General features: G+C 40.4%; 1 protein-coding gene across 1 annotated transcript in view; it reads left to right on the top strand.

Annotated features, from left to right (window-relative positions):
• The window catches only part of LOC115465802 (rho GTPase-activating protein 18-like), a 247,204-nt gene that overhangs the window by 185,142 nt on the left and 37,942 nt on the right, over positions 1–24,120 (top strand). Inside the window, 2 exon segments of the mRNA XM_030196531.1 lie at positions 6,069–6,275; positions 20,409–20,555. Coding sequence (XP_030052391.1) covers positions 6,069–6,275; positions 20,409–20,555 — 354 coding nt within the window.

The following is a 24,120-nucleotide window of genomic DNA, read 5'->3' as shown; positions in this document are numbered from 1 at the left end:
TAAATTTGTCAATATTTCATGCAATTTGTCATTCCAACATTTTGCACTTTGCTTTAATCCATAAAGACCTTTGTTTAATTTACACACTAGCTGTCTTTGTTTTGTATTTATGAAACCTGTTGGCTGTTCCATGTACAAGTCTTCAGTTATATCTCCATGAAGAAATGCTGTTTTCACATCAATGTGGTTGACTTGCATGCCTTTTGAGACTGCAATGCTCAGAAGTGTTCTAATTGTCGTGTGTTTCACTACAGGTGCAAACACTTCATCAAAATCTTCTCCATATTTTTGAAGATATCCCTTTGCGACTAATCTGGCTTTATATCTTTCCACTTTTCCTTGTGCATTCCTTTTTAACTTGAATACCCATTTGCATCCTATAGCTTTCTTGCCAGGAGGTAATTTTGTAAGAATCCAAGTCTTATTTTTATGCAATGCATCAATTTCTTCTTGTGCAGCTTTACACCATTCAGCAGCTTCTTCTGCTGGCATTTTCTCAATCTCATCCCATGTTAAGGGCTCTTGAGCTTCTGCTGACTTTGTTAGGTAAGACAGTCTTGGGGGTGGAACACCTTTGTTTTCCCTGGATGAGCGTCTGACAACAGGTTGGTCCGACCTTTCCGCATCCTCTAAATCTGAGAGTCCTTCTCCAATTGATTCCCCTTCTCCAACTGTACTGTCTTCTGCAATGATCCTTTCTGTGTCTGCTTCCTCTGCCTGTTCCTCGTTAGATACAGATGAGTTGCTTTCAGACATCTGCCTTGGTATGGCATTTATATACTCTGGCATGTCTATTATGGTTCTAGTTTCATATTCTGGATGATAAGGCTCATCTGGGATAATCCAGCCTTTATCAACCCTTTTGTTTTCATCAAAATATGTAACATGTCTTATGCCAACAATGCCAGTTTTCAGATTCAAAATTCTATATCCTTTGTGTCCTGGAGCATAGCCAACTAAAATGCCCCTTTCTGTTGTGGAATCCAGCTTATGCCTTCTTTGCTTTGGTACATGAGCATATGCTGTACTTCCAAATGTTCTTATGTGTGACAGGTTTGGCTTCCTACCATGCCATGTCTCATGTGGTGTGCGCTCAGCGCCTTTAGTTGGCATTCTGTTTTGTAGGTACACTGCTGTGAGAATGGCTTCCCCCCATAGTCTTTTAGGAAGATTGCTATCTGACAGCATACACCTGGTCATTTCCACAAGTGACCTAAATTTTCTCTCTGCAACAGAATTTTGCTCTGGTGTATAAGCTACTGTTGTGATATGCTGAATGCCTTCTTGTTCTAGAAATGTGCGCATGCTTTGTGAAGTGAACTCACCACCATTGTCGGTCTGAAGAACCTTTGGTTTTCTTTCAAATTTATTGCTCACCATGGCTACGTATTTCTTCAGCATGTCTGTGACTTGACTTTTTTCTTTCAGCAAATAGGCCACACAATATCTAGAGAAATCATCCAAGAATATTAGCACAAATCTGTTATTTCCCAATGATGGGATATTAAACGGTCCACATAAGTCACTGTGTATTAAGTCCAGTACTTTATTACTCCTATTTCCTGTGTATGCAGGAAATGAGGGTCTCACACCTTTTTGAGTAACACAGTCTATGCATTTCTCCATTTTACCAGTATCTGCACTTATCTGAATGCCTGTGGCAAGTTGCTTACTGTAAAGATCCTGGATCACCTTAAAATCACGATGTCCCAGGCGGCGATGCCAGATTTCCAGACTACATTTACCATCATTCTTCCTTACTTGCGCCATATGTGAGGCTTCACCTGAAATGCTCAGTTTATAAACATCATTATGCATAAAAGCTTCAGCATACACTTCATCATTTTTAGAGATTGTGCACTTATTGTTTTCAAAATGGATCACAAATCCCTTCTTATCTAATGTAGATACACTAAGCATATTGCAAACTGCTTGGGGAATATACAAGACATCACTTACAGGAATTTCTTTAACTTCATTAGACACTTTGCATTTTAAGAATCTAATGCCTTTTGCTTGGATCTGAGTAGTCCCTGCGTTTGCAGTATGAAGAATTCCTTCTTCTGGACTCACTTCCTGAAAGAAATCCTTACAATTGGTTAAATGGCATGTGCTCCCCGAATCCAAAATCCAAGTACTTTCATTTGAATTATTATTTACCATAGTCAAAGATTTTTCTGCCATTAGAAAGCTCTTATGTTTATCATTGTCTTTTGTACATGTCCTGCTTGGAAAGTTCTTTTGTTCCATTGGCTTAGGTGAGCTAGAGGGGGTGTTTTGTGTTTCCTTACACCATTTAGATACATGTCCCTCCTTTCCACATGAATAGCAAATCAGCTTGCCCTTGGGTGGAGTTTTCCCATAGCTCCGCCTTCCTCTGTTCTTTGCCAAGAAATTTGTTTCATTTCTCTCTGACTTGCTTTGAGAACACATCTCCTCAGAATCATTAATTATGCATTCCTGCCTCAGTTTTGATGCTGCCTGTTCAAAAGATTGCCCTTCAATGGCTTCATTTACAGACCTAAAAACATCAAACTTCTTTGATAGTGAGGTAAAAAGAAATGCTCTTTTCAATGCATCACACATGGGAATTCCAGAAAGTTCTAACTTTTGAAATGAAGACATAAGATGCATAATGTGATCATTACATTTACTTTTATCCCTTAATTTGGTTTCATTCAACTCTGCCAACCAAATTGGTTGCTGTTTTGCATATGTAGTTGCATACATAGTTCTCAGTTTATCTAAAATGTCGTTTGCTGTATCTTTTGCCTCCACCAATATGGCTTGTTTCTCTGAGAGAGCTTCCAAAAACATGCACTTCACATAATAGTTTGCATTGTCCCATTCAGCCATATTTTCAGCTGTTCTGTTTTGGTCTAAACATATACTTAATTTCTTTGCTTGAAGGAGACATCTGAATCTTAGTTCCCACTGCTGATAATTAAATGCAGTTAATTTAGGCACCTTGAGAGAGTGGAAAAATGGTGAATTTCCTCCCTCAGCCATTTCTTAGCCTTGCCTTCTGTTTAGTGTGTGTGTGGGGGGGGGGGGGGGGGGGAGAGAGAGACAGACTGAATCTTTCTTTTAAAACTTAAGAGAAAAATGTGGCTTTTTCACTGCCTGGTAATATTTCTCTTCCTTTTCAATTCCTGGGCCCATAACCCTTTTGTTGGATTATTTGTAGTAAATAATTAGCAGATTTTATACACACAGCTTCAGCTTTAGAAATGTTAATTTCTTTTCTTCATCTCTCTCACATACACCCCAGAATAATTCACTGCTGAGTCACTTTAAAAGTTGAAGTAACAAAACATCTGTTTACTCACAGTTTGTAGTTAGATTTATATTCAGCAGGCTTATATATACATAATATAATACATTTGGATTATCAGCTCTTTCCATGTGCTTAGATGGTAATGGATGCTCACACCATAGATCCTCAGCTTAGGAGAGACCATGAGCTCCATGTGCTGTGCTGTTTCTAACCCCCACAGGAAGTTGCATGGGTGTGACCTCTCTAGGTAATTGACATCAGAGGTCACAGAGTAATCACAGAGAAAAAAAAAACATTGCTGACAGACAATGCATGTAAAACACAATACATTATTCCAACACTTTTCTCCCCGGGGAATCATTTTACGGTTAGGGGTATCCCGCTGTACTTTATATTTATCATTCTGCTTAGGGGTTTAATTTTGTGTTCAAATTTTCCACGCCTACTTTTTCCAGGGCTTTTCTCAGATGTAGGGGTGACTGGGAATATGCACTCCGTCACAAAGGGTAATCTTATAACGAGCCACCTAACTTTTATGCGGCAGGTATGTGTGTAAGTTACACCACATTTCTAATGGTTGTATCCCTTTGAAACTTTTTCCCACAGCAAGTACTAGCACGTGCTTATACTGGTTTACTTTCCAATTGAATGTATTACAGAATTAACATATAGTTTTAACAATTGATGCTTTTCTGTGCTTCCAGTCAGAGTGGTTTACATATTTACATGCAAGTACTTATTTTGTACCTGGAGGGTTAAGTAACTTGCCCAGAGTCACAAGGAGTTGCAGTGGGAATTGAATCCAGTTCTCCTGGCCCTCATGTCACTGCACTAAACAGTAGGCTATTCCTCTGCTCCAAAGAGCTTGAACCTGGGTCTCCTGGTAGTCGGTCTGCTACACCAACCATTAGGCTACTCCCACATAAAACAACATTCTACCCATGGAAATAAGTTTTAAAATTACTCTCTATAAGGCCTGGATGATGATCAGCTGATGCATTCACCATATAAGTTAAACACTAAACCTGGTGCTTAAATTCATCTATATCTCAGTGCCATTATCTTTATTTATAGTAGCACTGAATATACCAGGGGCATAGCTGCTATGGGGCCACGGGGGCCTGGGCCCCCGTAAATTTGGCCCTGGACCCCCCTGCCGGCGACCCTCTCAACCCCCCCTCCCGCCGCCTGCTACCTTTGCTGGCGGGGGCCCCCAACCCCCGCCAGTCGAAGTCTTCTTCCTTCGTTTGGTTTCTGACTCTGACGTCCTACACGTACAACGTGCAGGATGTCAGACTCACAGAAACAGAACGAAGCCCTGCAGAAACCAAACGAAGGAAGAAGACTTCGGCTGGCGGGGGTTGGGGTCCCCCGCCAGCAAAGGTAGGCGACGGCGGGCGGGGGGTCTAGAAGGTCATCGGCTGGGGAGGGTCAAAGTTGTTGGAGGTGTCGGCAAGGGGGGGGGGAGGTCGGTGTCGGCAATGTCGGGCGGGCGGGTCGGCAGTGCCGGGGGGGGGGGGCTAAAATGTGCCCCCTCACCTTGGCTCTGGACCCCCCCCCACCATTGAAGTCTGGCTATGCCCCTGGAAATATACATATTGAGCAGTGGCCACATGTGCACTCTCATTTAGTTAAAGCCGGCTATTCAGCAGGCCTAAACTAAATAGATCCAGTTAGCGGCTGAATTTTGCTGCTGCGTGGTTAAATTCTAGCAACATTTGCACCCGTCCCCAAACCCAACCCTTCTTTCACGGATATTTGTTTATTTACATTTGCTATACTGCTTTTGCTAACTTGCAGATCAAAGTGGTTTACAATCTAAAAGGAGAAAGGAACTACATAATCTGACAGGAAAGAGTAATCAAACACTGAGAAATAAAACAGGCTTAATGACATAACAGACAGTGGGAGAGCAGGAAGGGGGAGGGATATGGATTGGGGAAAAAGGAGAAAATATGAAAAAGAAATTTCAAAAATGTACAAAACATCAGAAAAATTACAAATCCAGTGATGGGAGTTTGCAACCAGTCTAGATAGAGTCAAAGGCACGGTGAAAAAGCCAGATTTTTAAAGCTGGTTTAAATTTTTTCAAAGACAATTCAGTTCAAATAGATAAGGATACAGAGTTCCACAAGAAGGGGCAGCTAAAAAGAAAGCACAGTGTCTAGTAGATTCCAGTTGGGCTTGTCCTGGACTGGGCAGCACTAACCAATGATCATTGATAGAATGAAGTATGAGCCAGGGTATATCGAATTGTGAGAGATGATAAAGGGGCAGACCTACCCTACCTGCCTTAAATGGAGTGGAGGAGTAGCCTAGTGTTTGGTGCAGCGGACTTTGCTCCTGTGGAACTGGGTTCAATTCCCACTGCAGCTCCTTGTGACTCTGGGCAAGTCACAACCCTCCATTGCCCCAGGTACAAATGAGCACCTGTACACCGCTTTGAATGTAGTTGCAAAAATCCACAGAAAGGCAGTATATCAAGTCCCATTCCATTTCCCTTTCCCTTAAATGCAAGCATAAGAGTTTTAAATATTATCTGCTGTTCGATACCTAGTTGTTTGGTGATTTAAATGGCATGATATTACCTGTAATTTTTGAAAATATACAAGTACTGGGTTTATGCAGTCGCCACCCACCGGCAAATATATAACTCCCACTGAATAGTGGCCCGACTTAGTTTATCCCTTATTTCCATAAGCATGTATGAAGAAAGGAATTGAAAAGCTTTTTCTTGAAGCTGCATCATGATTTTTCTTCCTATATTCCCCTCCCCCCAATCCCGTTTCAGGCCCTGCTTGAATTCCTTCAGAGGGTGATAGATTGTCGAGAGAAGAATAAAATGACTCGGAGGAATGTCTCAATGGTGATGGCCCCCAACCTCTTCACCTTTCATGGATTTCGCTCCAAGACTGTTGAGCAAAATGAGGCTTTGATGGCTGCTGGGACAGCCAGTGTCATGCTCCTTATGATTAAATATCAAAAACTCCTTTGGACCGTAAGTAAACGTTCTGTAAAGAATTACTTTTAGTTAATTTTAGAACATAGCATCATGACAGAAAGGGTCTGAAGCTGTGAGATAATACTACATGCTCGATTTTCTTTACTGGTCTTTCAAACTGAGTCACAATCAGGTGAGAATTTTAAAGCAGTACTACTAGAAAAACCAGATTTCAGTAATTGTTGGTTGACATTTAAAATAAATGAAATGCTGATGATCCTTCTGTCTTGTTATGACAAAATAATTGTGTTGACTGTTAAATTTGTCTCTTTAGCCAATCCCTATAACATTTGGACACATCTCTAACGGCTTTTCAGAAAACCATGCAAGCATGACATTAATGCACCAGTGATTCTTGTTTCACTTTCTTGTGAGGCACACTGGGTACTGGGAGCCATCAGGCACCTTATGAAGTTCTGGGTTCCTCTGACAGAGAAAGGATAAGTTTAAAAGTTCTTTCGGGACCGGGTGGGGGGCGGGAGGGGTTGAGTGTGAAGTATATGGCTAAAGCCTGGCAATGCTCTAGAGCTTTAATGTTTCATTTTCTGATATTTGTGATAAGCACTATCTTACCTAATGAAGTATTCAAGTGTATGATATTAGGAACATGAGTCATTTAAAATCTAATGTTAACATGGGCCAAGGAATCGTTAAGAGGGGAGGGGGGAGAAAAATGGGGATGAAAAGTGTTTGGCGAAGTTGAATATGTTGCAAGAATGCTGTTTTGTATATCAAGCAATGCTATATGCATATTCTACATTACTTTGTATTGTGATAATCGTTAATAAAACAGTTTAAACATAAAAAGTTCTTTCGGGTTTTGGACCTTCTTTACGTTTTCCAGTAACAAATCGCACAACCATATAGGTGTTTTGGTTGTTACATAAATAAAAAGGTTACTGATGTACAGTAGTTGCAAAGAAACAAAATCCAGTCACAGCAGTATTGTTCATCTGCAATGTCATTAAACGCAGCAAGAGGGGGTGGGGGATTCTACGGGTTCTCAAACTTTTGTCTTGGTTTTATGTAGAGACTTCCCAGGCTAGTCCCTGAACACACACTGATGTTTCTTCCTTATCTTGCTGTTAATTGCATAGCAGTTTTCTCTGCACAGGATCACCTTGGACATTCAAATTCCAACTAATAAAAAGTTTGATGCACGAAAACCTGACATAGTGGTGATGGAGAAAAACATGAGCGATATAAATGACAAATTATTATTCCTTGAATCGTGTACCAAGAAAATGTGGCAGAAGAATACAGAAATATTTCCCATTGTATTGAGTATCCAAGCACACCGTGATAAGTTACCTATACATATTGCATCTTATGAACTCCAGAAGGAAGCTGTTTTTGGCACAATGGAGGTACTAGGGCAAGCTTTAGCAGTCAGTTTCGAGAGACTGAGATCATACTCCACATACCCTGGCTTAGGAGTGAGATTCATTACTATCATGATGTGCACAAAACTAACACATTTGAAGACATTGCCCTGTCAATGAAATGTTGTTAAAGTCTTGTGTATGACCTTAGAAGAAGACTCCTGGTATAGAATCCCAAAGAAATTTATGTCATCATTGTCTTGGTGGAGAAGCTCATAACAACAGAACAGTCACAACCTGGAGTGTGACTTTCCACCTCTCTTCCAGCAACTTCAGAGACCAGAAACCTGAGATAGGCTGCTTCTCCAACATAAGACCTTTTTAATTGATCCAGTTTTCTCCTGGGCCTTAACTAAGTATGTATTGCAAATATCAATTTCCTCCAACACTGTTGTCTTGTTATCCAAATAGAGGTAGTTTAAAGCCTCTGAAATTCTCAGCAGTCAATTTTTTCTTGTCGCTGATCTACTTCCAAGTTTTGGAAGGTGCCATCCACTTCAGGTGACCACTTAGAAAAACTTTGATTAGAAAGTGTTCTGTCCATGACTATTCTGGTTTTCTGGGATGTTGACTACTTTGCAGAATATCAAGTCTAGTATAAGACTCTAATTTTAAAAAAAAAAATTTTAGGTTCCAGAATTGATCACCTGTGTTAATTTTAGTGCCACCTTTGTGTCCAGAAAGGCAGCTGTGGTGGTATTTGGGGTTTTAATATGTAGATCAAAATCCCTCATGATCAACAATCTAGAGAAACTCTAGATCACCTCTTTAATCAGATCAAGAAGTTCTTGAGTAGGTGATGTATTACAAGCTACTTATATTAACCATAAGCAGACAGATTGGTCTCTCTTCTCCTAGCTGGATTAATTAGTGTCCAATGTTCCCATCAATCTGTTCCCATATGGCTTATTACGGGAACATTGGATACTAAAGGGTTAAAAGACATTTTGATTTAGTTAGATGGAGGCTGGTGACTCTGTGTTGTGTCCCCAGGTCAGGACTGCTAACCCCTCCACCTCATTTCCCTGGTCTTTATTGACGTTGGATATTAAATCATGTTGGGCATAGTTCAGCGAGCTGTGATCTCCTGGTTTCAAGTAGTCAGGTTTCCGTTATTCCTAAAATGTCTAAATGGTGTTCACAGAAGGCATCATGGTTCATTGGGGATTTCTTAATAGCTGATCTGGCCTCTGGTTTAATGGATAGTCTTGGAGTGCTGGGGATAGCTTAGGTATGGCAGGGAGGTAATTGTTTGGGTACTTTTAGACAGCTGTTTCATCTTTACCATTTATGTCCTCCCTGTTGATGCTGATCATAGTTTTCATTTTTCTACACCACTGCAATGCCTGAGGTCTGTTGTTCTACTGGGACAAGGCAGATTTTTAATGTTTTCAGTGATGATTAGACAACTTTCAATAGGCGGCCAAGCAGGATTAAGCTCTTTGGGTCAACAGGCTTTCAGTGGTGTTGGGTACAGATTTCACAAGTTAACACCGCAGGACTAAGGCCTTTCTGTATCATACATTAAATTACCTTGTTTTGCACTTCAGTGTTTGTTTTTATTATTATCCTTATTAGATCTCGCTTTCAATGTTTTATAAGATACTTTTTTTTTTTTTGCTTAAATAGCCATTCTCCCATCACCTTTAGGAAGCTGGCCATTGCTTGGTGGTCTTGGGCGTAATTCTGTAACCCTGTACTGCCTATTCTATAAAGAAAAGTAGGTGCCCATTTTCCTTTATAGAATAGTAGTATAACCAGGTAAGTATGTACATATGCATTTAAGTGCAAGCACTTATTCCAGCCATAGAGCTGGTGTGTGTACATTGATGATAATCACATAACTTACAGTATTCTATAAGTTAGACATGTAAATGTGCACCCATGTGCACACCCACCTGAAAAATATGCACTATATAAGATATGCTAGTATCTTGAATAGTTATGCTTATAACTGGTATGTAAATGTTAGCACCTATCTTATAGAATTACCCTTCTTATAACTGTTTGTATATTGTGCAATACGTTTTATCAGGGCTTTCAAAATGGTGCCCTAAAACTCACAACTGCTCTTTTTTTGTTTTCTATACCACTTCCTCCCTCCCTTTTGCTTGCTTGCTATGGAGCATTGTAGCCTTTAAATTAATTTTATAATGTGAGTGATTCTGTTAATGTTATACGAATGACCACATCTTTCTTGGTTGTCATATTTCTGATTCAAAGTTTTGGTTGGCTGTAACAAAATAGTAAAACTGTTGAAGTACAACATTTTTAATGATTTTCAGCATATGGATGTTGCCAGTTAACATTTCCTCCTGAACATTACAATAGACCATCTGCTTTATGATAAATTGGCATAACGGAAACACAGCAGACAGCAAAAAGGGAGACAGTGAGACAGCAGATTTAGCTGCAGAATACATGAGATCTTTCAACAGGCCAGAAAATTTAACAATTTAAGCAGCTACCCATGTAAATCCAGGGATTGAAAATTGCCCTTCCTTACTGCAACTAATGCTACTGGGCTGGGAAACAGTACAATTATTTTCATGTATGCTGCTAAGCATTAGGGAAGGGTAGGTCGCTGAGCAACATATGGAAATTTCAGTGTGCAATCTCCACAGATGCTTTAGGTCATGAACTCTGCACGTGCAAAATCAGGAAGCTGCAATTTGTAATTGTTTCCTGCTTTTTATAATACTTTGGCAACATATGTGAAAATTTGCTATGCAAATGGAGGTTATTTTTAATTTAAGATCAGTAAAATTGATGGGGTTGTGCAGCATTTTTTATGTATTTGTTTTGCTGGGAAAGACAGATGTGTGTAAGCAGGGAAAGCAAATTAATTTTGATTTTGACCTTTTAAATAACAGTGACTGGCATTCAATACAGATCCTCCTGATTTTGCACTGTGATAATTTTTTAGAGTAACTTAGTAGATGATGGCAGATAAAGACCTGCACGGTCCATCCAGTTTGCCCAATAAGAAACTCATAGTATAACATAACATATATATTCTTGATCTTGATCTGTCATTGCCATTTTCAGGGCACAGACCATAGATGTCTGTCTGGCATTGGACATACTCTCTCCATACCTCATACAGAACAAGAGGGAAAGTGGACACAGCAACAATCTGGCAATCAATGTACAAAAACAAATGGTCATCACAAACCAATTTTATAGAATTCCTCACAGAATGGGACAAAAGATGTAATATCATACTAGACGAGATAGCACCCATACAAACCAAAACCTCAAATAAATGCAACACAATCCCATGGTTCAACGATGAACTTAAAGAACTAAAAACACAATCCAGAAGACAAGAATAAACTTGGAAAAAAACCCCAAAATAAACATTGAATACATGGAAAGAAACACAAAAGAAATACAAGCACAAAATAAGACAAACCAAAAGGAAACATTTATACAGATCAAATAGGTACCAATTATAAAGACATGAAAAAACTATACAAATTAGTGGACAATCTACTAGACATCAAAACAGTAACAACATCGAACGTAGACCTCCCACCTGCAGATGAACTAGCTAAATACTTCAAAGAAAAGGTCATCAACCTACGCAGAAACCTGCTTCAGGAAAACACCAACCTTGAAACCTTCATTAACGAACTAGATCCACACCCAGGGGAATCCCCAGCAAATCGAACATGGACAAACTTCACCCATCTCACCGTTGAAACAGTGGTTCAGGCAATTAGAAAGTTCTCCTCCGCTCACTGCTTACTAGATACCTGCCCCAACTATATTATGAAAACTCCCCCTGAATGCTTTATTGAAGATCTCAAAGCCCACTTAAATTTCATGTTCCATGAAGGTCAATTTCCACTGGACAAAGGAACATTTTACTCTCACCCATTCCAAAAGACACCAAGAAAGGAAATAAAAAATGAAATCTCAAGCTACAGGCCAGTTGCATCAATATCTCTGGCAACCAAGATGATGGAAGGCGTAGTGACCAAACAATTAACAGAATACATCACCAAATTCTCCATACTGCACGAATCTCAATCAGGCTTCAGGCCCCACTATAGTACTGAAACAGTGCTAATCACACTCCTGGGCAAATTCAAGCAGGAAATCGCAATAGGCAAAAACATCCTCCTACTCCAGTTCAACATGTTGCGCGCATTTGACATGGTAGACCACCACTTCCCACTGTAAATACTCAATAAGATAGGTCTTATCAAGTAAAATCAAATTCAGAAATCTCCCCACCTTGGAAAGCAGAATGTGGCGTACCACAGGGATCACCACTCTTGCCTATACTAGTCAACCTAATGATAATCCCATTAGCAAGGTCCCTATCCAAACAAGGCCTCAACCCATTCTTATATGCGGATGATGTTAGAATTTATAGCCCTTTCAAAAATAACCCATCAGATGTCACCTCTGAAATCACAAACAGCATGAACGCCATGGAATCCTGGGCATCAGCCTTCAAGCTGAAACTCAATAGAAAAAAACACACTGCCTCATTCTCTCATCCCAACACAATATTGAACATCCCACAACCATCAACGCCTTGGGCTCATCTCTCCCAATCTCAGACAACCCGAAAATCCTATGCATCACCTTAGACCATGACCTATCACTTGAAAACCAAGCCAAAGTTACAATGTGGAAACTCAACGCATAAAACAATATTTGCCAAGGGACATATTCTACAACATGACCCAAACAATGGTTTTAGCCCACGTGGATTACTGCAAAGGAATCTACGCAGGATGCAAAGATCAAATCTTAAGGAAACTACAAACTGCACAAAACACGACAGCCAGGCTCATCTACGGAAAAACACGATTCGAAAGCGCAAAACCCCTCCTTCAAAAACTACACTGGTTACCAATCAAGGCACGTATAGCCTTCAAGATCTGTTCACTGGCACACAGAATAATCTTTGGCCTAGCACCGGGCTACATGATCCAACTAATTGGCTTACCAGTTAGGAATACAAATAAATAGCCGAGATCATACCTAACCCTTCACTTCCCCAGATGTAAGGGCCTGAAATACAAATCAACATATGCCTCTAGCTTCTCCTTTATATGCTCCAAGCTATGGAACGCATTGCCGAAAGACCTGAAACTCATGGACAATTACCTAAACTTACGAAAAAAAACTAAAGACCCACCTTTTCTGAAAGTTCATCCCCACAGAACCAACTTAAACATCCAGATTACTGAAACATAACCCAAGTAATCACAAAAATAGACAGCAACAATACAAATCTATTGCTCAACCCTCCCCCCACACCTACCACATTCTATTACACTACTACATCCAAATCATATTCTAAGCCACCAGTCTATACAAAATATAATTACAGTCTTTCCACTCAAACTGTCAAAAATCCCCTATGATATCTCAATAGTCCCATACAAACTGTTAATTTAGACTGTTGTACTAGGCTGCACATTTGGTTTGCTATTCTCTAAACAACTTACGAATTTTATAAAATATTATGACAAAAATAATAAATGAAAGAGAGATTCTTAGATATAGAGAATTAGTTTCTACAAAGTGGGGAGAGCACCCCTTCGGGAAAAACCTTAGGTCATTGGATGGATCTGAAACTCTCTTTCCAAGCATGCTTAGTTTTTCAGAGTTTCTTTGTATGCAGTGTGGTTTTATAGGCTTTGGTGAGCATCCACCTCTCCTGTACCCTGGACCAATCATAGGCACTGCATATGTGCTGGAGACTTGTAATTGGGACTTTCATATGTGCTGGAAGCTTGCAATTGGTGTCCTTGCTATTCCTCTTTTCAGTAAATTACTTTTGTAACAAAATATACCAGGTATCTGAGTTGCCTTAACAATATGAGGCCCCATCAGAGCATATGACCAGCCAGAAATTCCTTCATGTGGCTAATAGGAAAAGAGAGATGGGGGATGGGAAATAATGCAGCACACCTGAAGTAAAACTTTATAGCTAAAAATTATAGACACTGTGCAATCTATAACCAATTGTACTATGCACTTAATTACTCCGGAATCTGTAACCATCTCTCTGGAACCATGTAAGCCACATTGAACCTACCAATAGATGGGAAAATGTGGGATACAAATGCAATAAATAAATAAAAATCTACTGGATTTGCTGTCAAAAGCCCACTCCAGCCCATCCAGATGTGTCTAGCTGTAATTGGGGCACATAGAACTCTGCCCTGCATTAGCCTTATTTCCTAATTATTGGAGTTACCGTCTAAGCACCGCTAAGTTTTCTTTTTCTTCTGTTCTCTTTCCGTATAGGAATCCTTTGTGTTTGTCCCAAACATTTTTGAATTAAGTTACTGTTTTCATCTTCACCACCTCCTGCAGGAGGGCATTCCAGGCATACACAACCCTTTCCATGACAAAGTACTTCCTGACGTTACTCCTTAGTCAACCCCCCTGCAACCTCAGTTCAAGTCCTGTAGTTTTATCGCTTCATTTATTTGCATACTAATACCTTTCAAATATTTAAACATCTGTATCATATCACCCCCCCTATCCTTCCTTTCCTCTAGGGTATACATATTCAGTTCCTCAAATCTTTTCTCATACATCTTTTGGTACAACCCCCTTATCATTTTGAGGTATATCTAAAAAGAGAGCCCTTTTAACTAACAATAAATAGATTTGATGGTATTATGATCTCATATTGAATGTCTCTGTGTGGCTGTCCCCCTCCCCCCAGATAATTTTGAATTAACTATACCTAGTTCCATCAAAGTTTGTTGTGGAGGTGGTTCACTGAGGGGCATCTGACTTTTCTATTATTGGGGGTGGAGTAAAATTACAGGTATTCTCATAAGAAATGTATATAAGTTGAGCAATTTTACAACTTGGCACCTAGTTTAAGAGGAAAATCAGGTGCCTTGTTATACACTATGGGGTAGATGCACTAAACTTAACGAGCCATTAACATGGGTTTTAAACTGGTTCTAGCCAGTTTAACGTGCAAGTAGTAAACCAGGACATGCACAAAAGGGCATTGTCCGATCACGTTAGCAGATGACGACAACGGAATGCAGATGAGCAAATTAGTATTATAATGTATATAAATTGTATTGTAATGAGATGCACTACCGTTTTCTGATTGCCTAACCGTGGAAAATCTAACGGGAGGTCTGTACCTCTCGGGGCTGCGCAGGATTTATTCGCCTCTAAAAACTTCTATAAATGTAACCCCCCCAAAACAAATTGGGAAAAAAACGTCCAAGTGCTCGTCAGGGACGTCCTTCACTGCCTAGCCACCTCCAAGTGCTTGTCAGGGACGTCCTTCTAAAGTGCCTAACATGGACATCCTTCACTGAAACAAAAAAAAAAGGACGGCCCTGACGAGTACTTGGACGTTTTTCACCCAGATTTTTTTGTGATGGGTGTTCTTCTGTAATGACCACCACTGGAGAGAATCGGGACGTGCGAGGACGTCCAAATCAAAAAACTATTTGGACGTCTCTTTCGATTATGCCCCTCCTCCAAGTATCTCTCAGCTAATTACAGCGTGTTTAGCTGTCACCGGTGTCAGCTAAACGCTCTGTGATTGGCTGAGAGAGACCTGGAGGAGGGGCATAATCGAAAGGGATGTCCAAATAGTTTTTTTGGATGTCCTCGCACGTCCCGATGCTGGGGGGGTGGTCATTTGGGGCATCTCTCACTCCCCCAACACGCAAACATTCACAACCTGTTTGGCTTTCAGAACAGAAGTTGTTTTCTGGCTGCTGTGTGCCGGGCCAGCTCATCTCCACCTCCAGTGGCAACTATTATTGTTTCAGGAGGAGAGGGCGGGGAAGAGAAGCCCGGACTGTTGCGACACCTTCCTCTCCCACCCCCCGAGCTGCGCGTTCCCGGGGAGGAGGGTCTGCATGGTCAGCCGCAATCCACCCTCTCCTTCCGAGAGTGGGGCGGCAGGGATCACCGGCTGTACTGGCAGTGACAGCTTGCGCTCCGGCCCACGGCTCTGACAAGTGTTCGTCAGGGAAGTCCTTTTTGGACATCTTTGGCAATGTGCAGAGCAGCCAGCATAACGCTTGGCTGCTCTGCACACGCTCGACCGGCCAACTGGCCTCCGAGGGAATAGAGAACGCAAATGGGCTACAACAAGCAGCTCATTTGCATTCCATTTCCTTGATGCATGGTCGTTCCTTACCGATTCGCTATGGAATCGGTAAGGGAACGGCTCTTCCAAGGACCTTAGTGCATCTAGCCCTATGATATAAAAGTACATAGGCCCTGGAGGGATGTCACAAGCCAAAATGAATGGCTGAGCTGTTAGCTGTACACACCCCACAACGATACTGTCGATTATCCCCGGCATCCTACCGATTTTAGAACATACAACATAAGTACATAAGTGTATTGCCATACTGGGAAAGACCAAAGGTCCATCAAGCCCAGCATCCTGTTTCCAACAGTGGCCAATCCAGGTCACAAATACCTGGCAAGATCCCAAAAAAGTACAAAACATTTTATACTGCTTATCCCAGAAATAGTGGATTTTCCCAAGTCCATTTAATAACGGTCTATGGACTTTTCCTTTAGGAAGCCGTCCAAACCTTTTTTAAACTCCGCTAAGCTAACCACCTTTACCACATTCTCTGGCAACAAATTCTAGGGTTTAATTACATGTTGAGTGCAGAAAAACTTTCTCCGATTCGTTTTAAATTTACTATATTGTAGCTTCATCGCATGCCCCCTAGTCCTAGTATTTTTGGAAAGCGTAAACAGACGCTTCACATCTACCCGTTCAACTCCACTCTTTTATAGACCTATATCATATCTCCCTTCAGCCGCCTTTTCTCCAAGCTGAAGAGCCCTACCCGCTTTAGCCTTTCCTCATAGGGAAGTCGTTCCATCTCCTTTAAAATTTTCGTCGCCCTTCTCTGCACCTTTTCTAATTCCACTATATCTTTTTTGAGATGCGGTGACAAGAATTGAACACAATATTCAAGGTGCGGTCGCACAATGGAATGATACAAAGGCATTATAACATCCTCATTTTTGTTTTCCATTCCTTTTCTAATAATTCCTAACATTCTGTTTGCTTTCTTAGCCGCAGCAGCACACTGAGCAGAAGGTTTCAACGTATCATCAACGACGACACTTAGATCCCTTTCTTGGTCCATGACTCCTAACGTGGAACCTTGCATGACGTAGCTATAATTTGGGTTCCTTTTTCCCACATGCATCACTTTGCACTTGCTCACATTACAACACAGACATCAATAAGTGGATTTGAAACAACAGCGCTTAGTATTGGTATGTCGCATCAGTTGATCGCAGTCTTCTACAATGGAAGCAGTCGAGATAGTGTCACTGAGCAGTTCCTCTGTCCCTGGGGATGTGCATGCTGGAGATGCAGGGAAGCAGACACCCTCTGGTGTGTCACCTGAGCCCCTCTCTGAGTTTCGAGAGCTTCTTCATGAAATCAACTGACCTCAAAGCGGTTTGAGAAGAACTTTCCACTTTGGCTGCTGATCTTCACAGAGAGATCATAGACTTGGGACGTAGGATGGAGGACTCAGAAACATGCTTGGAGGAACAACAAGAGGTCCTCACAGTGTTGGAGGCCTCTTTGAATGATCAACATATCAGGTTTACTTGATGGACAAAGTAGAAGACTTAGAAAACCAAAGTTGATGCTTTAACATCCAACTTCGGGGGATATTCTGACAGTGCTGACTGGAATAACTGTGAAATTGTAGTACAAAAGATCTCCAGTATGCTTCTCTCAGAGCGTGACTAGTCGATACCACTGGACCATATATAACTCGACATGCTGCGCTGTGTCAGAAGTGAGTTCATACCCCTCACTTAGATATGTGCGAGACAAGGCTGTAAAATACCACTGGCAACATCTGTTTGCTCTTGCTTTTTATACGGAAGGAAAATTGTATCTTATAAAATCCTTGAATGAGGCATGAAAGATGTACCCAGATTTCGTGTTGGACTCTCCTACCTCTATACCTGAGAAAGTTGTAAAATCTGTGGTGACAGTGCCAAGACAGACTCATCCAAAGTGGAGAGGCCGCGTAACCCGTCAAGAGTCAGGGACACAGCGCCCAACTGCGGACGTTGCCTGAAGATTTGGAGCAGTGATACAAGGGGTTCATTTCCCAGTTTCCTTTTTTTGGCGCTTTTTTGTGATACTGGTGATTCTTGGGGCAGTTTGTTAGTCCTTCCTGTTGTTTCCTATGAGACTTTTTCCTCATATCAGTTTGAGAGTCTTTTACCAGTTTTCACTATGTTGTTTGAATGTTTTACAGGAATAACAATGACTTTGAGACTAAAAATATGAAGGGGGAAGTGTGTGTGGCATTCACTCTCTCCCATTTTGTCATGCCGTTTCTGGCATTAGCCTTGCCTTAATTGGTGAGATGGGAAGGATGAGGAAGGGAGGCAGAGAGAATGGGAGTAGGGAGGGGGATTTGGGGATAGGAGGACAATATTTGAATTTTAGATGGTCATGTGCTATCTTGATATTATTTTCAATGACATGTTTTGATGGTGAGTGATGGAAAGCAATACGTTTACTTGTAATTTCTTGTGGCTGAACTAATGTGTATGTCTCTCAATGTGAAAGGCTTGAATATGCCAACAAAACGCCAACTACTTTTTAAAGAAGCGGTGTGCCTGAAGGTGGACACGGGGATGGGGACGAGCCCACAGGGATGGAGACGGGACAAACTTTGTCCCCATGTCATTTTCTACTTTGAAGCCTGTTAACAAACTGGACTGTTATTTATGTTTGAGTGATGCAGACGATGGTATTTTGATTTTTTGGAAAAACAAGCAAAATGCTGGCCACAACTAACAAAATTTGCATGGGGGGATCCTGTACATTCTTCTTCTTCGTCAGATTGGAAATAAGCAAGTGTTGGTAGATGACAGTATATATAAGTGAAGCATCAAAGCATTTCAGTGACAGTCTAACAGGATGGGGGTGGATAGGTGAGAGACCAGGAGATATGTTTGGGAACATCAAAGCATTTCAGTGACAGTCTAACAGGATGGGGCGGATAGGTGAGAAGAGGGTGACAAACAGAGCAATACAACTTTATGGTTTATAATGGGCTAGAAAACCCAGTTAAGTCCTGTCTGGTGGGTGTCAAAATATTTAATTATTCTGACTTCAAAGGTCTTACGTTCCTGTATTGTTTTAAAGTTACCTTTCAGGATTCTTACTATGAAATCACTGGTACAGTGTTCTGGTTTTGTAAAGTGCTGCCCCACAGGAGTGAAATCCTGGCTGGCATACACCGTATCTGCTCTGACCTATATTGGAGAAACAAGCCAGATACTAAAGACAAGATTTAATTTACATAGACATCACATGAAAAATGCCAGTGCCAGCCAGGATTCCACTCCTGTGGGGCAGAACTTTACAAAACCAGAACACTGTACCAGTGATTTCATAGTAAGAATCCTGAAAGGTAACTTTAAAACAATACAGGAACAGAAGACCTTTGCAGTCAGAATGATTAAATATTTTGACACCCACCAGACAGGACTTAACAAAGATCTGGGTTTTCTAGCCCATTATAAACCATAAAGTTGTACTGCTCTATTTGTCACCCTCCTCTCACCTATCCACCCCCATTCTGTTATGCATGGGAACATCAAAGCATTTCAGTGACAGTCTAACAGGATGGGGGTGGATAGGTGAGAGGAGGGTGACAAACAGAGCAATACAACTTTATGGTTTATAATGGGTTACACTGATATTCTATAATGCACTCTCAACACCTTGGTTTCATTATAGAACAGACCCCTACCACATGGCTTCAAGGCAACTAAATACAGGCTCCTAGTTACAGAATTGCTCTTCCACTCCCTCATTCTATAAAGTGTGCCAACTTGGTGCCAAAATGGGGTAAATTTTTTATTTATGACATTTTATATCCCTCAATTTCCCAAGGAGTCTTGAGTTCAATGTGGCGCACATCAAATAATCAAAATAGCTGTGGAAAGGAACATAGTAGTACTAGAGTAGTTAATTAATTGTAAGTTGAAAAATTATATCAAGGATATACATGCAAAAATTGTTTGCACTAAAGAGCAAGAGAAAATCAATTAAGTGCACTTTATTGCTATTCTATAGGGGGGTGTGCCTGTGGGAGGGGCAGGCCATGGACAGATTGTATGCTTAGGTGCAGAGCGTATAGAATACTGTAAGTTGCACAAGTGCCAATATTTAAGCGGTAACATTTACACCTGCCTTTCATATGGCATAAGTGATAGCACCTAAATATTGGTGTAAAATGCTGACTTGCACTCTATTCTATTATGGAATCTGGGCACCCAGATGCCCTTATAGGATACTATTTATAGGAGTGGATGAGTGGCCTAGTGGTTAGAGCACCAGTCTTGCAATCCAGAGGTGGCCAGTTCAAATCCCACTGCTGCTCCTTGTGATCTTGGGCAAGTCACCTAATCCTCCATTGCCTCAGGTACAAATTTAGATTGTGAGCCCTCCTGGGACAGAGAAATATCCAGAGTACCTGAATATAACTCACCTTGAGCTACTACTGAAAAAGATGTGAGCAAAATCTAAATAAATATCTATCGCACAGATTTTTGGCATCTAACGTTTAGAGCCCTTTATAGAATCGCCCCTTATGTTTTATCTTAAGCTGTTCTGTTTGTGCTTTTCTGTGATAAATCTTTTAGTAGTTACAGTTCTGAATGTTCCATCTTCTGGGTTTTCATAAAGCACAAAATTTCTTGTTTTGTTATTTAGATTCCAAAATTCATTATTGACCAAGTGAGAAAGCAAAATCTTGAAAATCAGAAGAAACTCTCGAAAGACAGGGCTATGAAGAAACTACTGAAGAAAATGGCCTATGATCGTGAAAAGCATGACAAACAAGAGAAGACCATAAATGAAGTAAGAAAATTAAAGTACTGGAAGTGTTTATAATCTACTATTAAATAATATTTGGAAGATACATGAGGGCCCGAAAGTGGTGGAGGGAGCCGAGACAATTCCAATTGTCTCAGCCCTATATCCATTATATGTGGTTTTCTGGTTAAACAAAAGTTACAGTTTACATTTGATCTGTGAATCTCGCTATTCTGTTCCGTTCTGTGTGCGTAAGGGGTATTTATTAACAACAGCTGAATGAGAGAATTTGTAAAGTTAAAAGTAAGTATACCACAGTAATGCAAAAAAAAAAGGGAAAATCATGCTCAAATTCAACCTTTTTTTTTTTTTTAAATAATTTATTTATAATTTTTCATTTTACATGGATCACTTGCAAATAGTAATACAGAGATGACTGTACATTAATACAATATTAGAAGAAAACAATCTCAACTAAATAAATAGATTGTATACAGTCTTTCTCTTTCTTAGACCACAAAATAAATAGGGAGAGTGAAACAAGGCAAGGTGATCAATTAAACAACAGTAAACCAAGAAAACATGGTATTAACCTGAGATTGTAAGCTCTTTGAGCAGGGCCTGTCCTTTTATGTTAAATTGTACAGCGCTGCGTAACCCTAGTAGCGCTTTAGAAATGTTAAGTAGTAGTAGTATTATCCCCAGTTACTATTTATCTAAATCATTATTCCACATTGATCATCTGGTTGGCTTCTTCAAACCCAAGACGATGTATAGTCAATTAATTTCGTTGGAAACATACTTATTGTCCAATATTAGTGGAAATAATACACCTTATTTTATTCCCCCCCCCCCTTTTAAAACCAGAAATTATTTAACAATTAAAGTAATCCCAGTTTCACAGGCTTCACTCCTTTTGAATTAATATACTAAGAGGAATCATTTCAGAGGAAAAAACTTTAGGAGTCATACCCGGAACTCTGGGAAAACAATCTCGATATTAATCATCTGTAATAATATTCATTTTGTTCAAACCTTTCTGGTCTATTAACATTTTCAAAATCTTAACCGTTTCCTATTCCTGTAGAAATTCATTTGCTGTATCAATTTTTCATTCTCAAAGGAATCGATTAGATTATCCATGTGGCTCACTAATAAGATTATATCTGAAACAAAATTATTTACTACCATCGTTAGGTCCTGGCGCGCCTTCCAGATGATATTCAGTGTAACCTCCACGGGAGCCAAAAACTCCAAGCTGATAGCTCTTACGGGATTAGGAGTGGCACCGCCGACATGGGTTCAGATGTAAACGACTTCTGTTTCAGCATACACTCCTAACTCACTCCTCCACTCCTTTGGACATGATGGTTAAATGATTTGAGAGCGATGAAGTTGTTTCCAGGTCCAAGAGCATCGACGCTCCTTCGTCGACACTAATCAAAGGACTCATCAACCCAGTCTTCTGTGGGCAGCTCGTCGCGCAGCGGTCCCAGACTTGCTGCACAGGGGACAAAACGCTGGCCATCGGCAGCTGACCCCCCATTGTCCCCTTCCTCTCAGTTAAGGTAACTGCAGATGCAAAGAGGAAATTTCAAATAAACAAAGACAGAACTTCAGAGGACAGCTGGGCCATTGAGCGTATGAGCTTCAGGTCACCATCTTTCCATTCTCCCTAGTTTGGGACACTTTTTGTCTAGTTTCTCCTCAGAAGCCTGTCTGATATGGGTAACCCTTCAGCATAGCCCACTTAGTCATTGAAACATGGAAGCCCCTCCACCACTACAAGGTGGTGTCCCTTCGGAGGGGTCAAAGTCAACCTTAATGGTACCACACATAGAGCGGACAAAATGCAAAATCTGATTCACACCACTTAACAAAAGATAGGGAGAAAAGACCTCAGAAAGACGGACCTGCCACTGCAGGTCTGTGGCAATCAGACAATCCTTGTCTCGTGCTTCTTTTCTATAATCATGAGTCAAAAACCCCCGACCAACCGCAAAGGTTGGAAGAAATTGTTCATATCTTTTGATTATATTTTTAAATATTTTTTTGCCTCATGCAATTGAAAACAACAAAACAACAAGGAAATAATTGCTGTGTAACTGGTGCAATATAGTTTCGGTTGTCAACCGGGAGAATTATATATGTCAAGCTCAGACATCCAAGTTAAGCTGAATTTTGATTTATTTTGCTTGCATTTTGCATGTTTGGAACTATACTGCACCGGTTACACAACAATTATTTCCTTTTTGTTTGTTTTGTTTTTTCAATTGCATGAGGCAAAAAAAATATTTAAAAAATATAATCAAAAGATATGAACAATTTCTTCCAACCTTTGCGGTTGGTCGGGGGTTTTTGACCGATGATTATAGAAAACAGACACGAGACAAGGATTGTCTGATTGCCACAGACCTGCAGTGGCAGGTCCGTCTTTCTGAGGTCTTTCCCCCTATCTTTTGTTAAGTGGTGTGAATTGCATTTTGTCTGCTCTGTGTGTTACAGTAAAAGTAACCCACATTAAGCTGTTGCAGAAAAGGTGTGAGCAAAAGAGGCCATTTCGCAAAGGGGAGCTAAACTTGGCATCGAGAAATGAGCGCCAGAAACAATAATGTCAAGCGGTATTGTTTAATAGCAAGTATGTGGGTATGTGTCATTTAAGAATATTGGAGTACGGAAGGAGATGAACGCCAGCACATAACTGCGGTCCCTTATGCCACGTCAATGGTGGGCATAAGTGTTCATGGTTATCTTGTAGCAATTTGGTGCATAACTTACACTATTCTGTAAGTTATGTGTAAATCTGGTGATCCCGTCCATGCTCTGCCCTCATGTACACCTACCTCCCTCACATATACGCAGCAATAGCAATGCCCACATATGTTAGAGTAGTGCCAACCACATACAAGGGTACATGTCAATTAGTGGCATGTCGTACCCATGTATGTGCTAGTATTCTGTAACATATGTGGGTATTTGGCGCCTACCTATAGGCACAAATTTTTAAAATTACCTTTTGTATCCAGATACCCTTTTTCTAGAGTGGACCTAATGATCTGTAGAGCAGCTTCCTGTGGTACTATATCAAGAATGACCAAAATATCCAGGTCTTTTAAATCTGTGAGATCAATTATTTGGTGATCCACAACTTATGGAGACTGATTTCATTGGGGGTTTTTTGTATCTTTTATATCCTAAAATAAATATTCTGCCACTTAATATACTTCAAATAGCTTCACTTGCCAGGGAGATGGGGACTCGCATAGTAATAGATTTATGATAGGTTGGAAAAAACATAAAAATTGTATATTCTTAAAAGGGATTGAGTATACAGTTCAGTGTAAAAAAAAACACTTTTAAAAATAATGTTAAAAATCAGCTTAACTGTGGTCATCTAATTGTAAATATTAAAATAATAAAAAGGTAATAAGAAAATAAAATATACAGTACAGTCTCAATTATCAGACCTAAACAAGACCGACCCATTGTTGGGTAAGCGAAAAATTGCTTAATACAGAAAACAATGGTAACCCCTCAGATGGTGCATATAACAAAGGTACAGAGTTCCTGATTTTCAAAAATTCTCATACCAAAAAGTTCTGAAACAACT

This window comes from Microcaecilia unicolor, chromosome 3 (assembly GCF_901765095.1).
Source record: "Microcaecilia unicolor chromosome 3, aMicUni1.1, whole genome shotgun sequence".
Taxonomy (NCBI): domain Eukaryota; kingdom Metazoa; phylum Chordata; class Amphibia; order Gymnophiona; family Siphonopidae; genus Microcaecilia; species Microcaecilia unicolor.
Note: the sequence above shows the minus strand (reverse complement) of the source record. Positions and strands in the feature narration are given on the sequence as shown.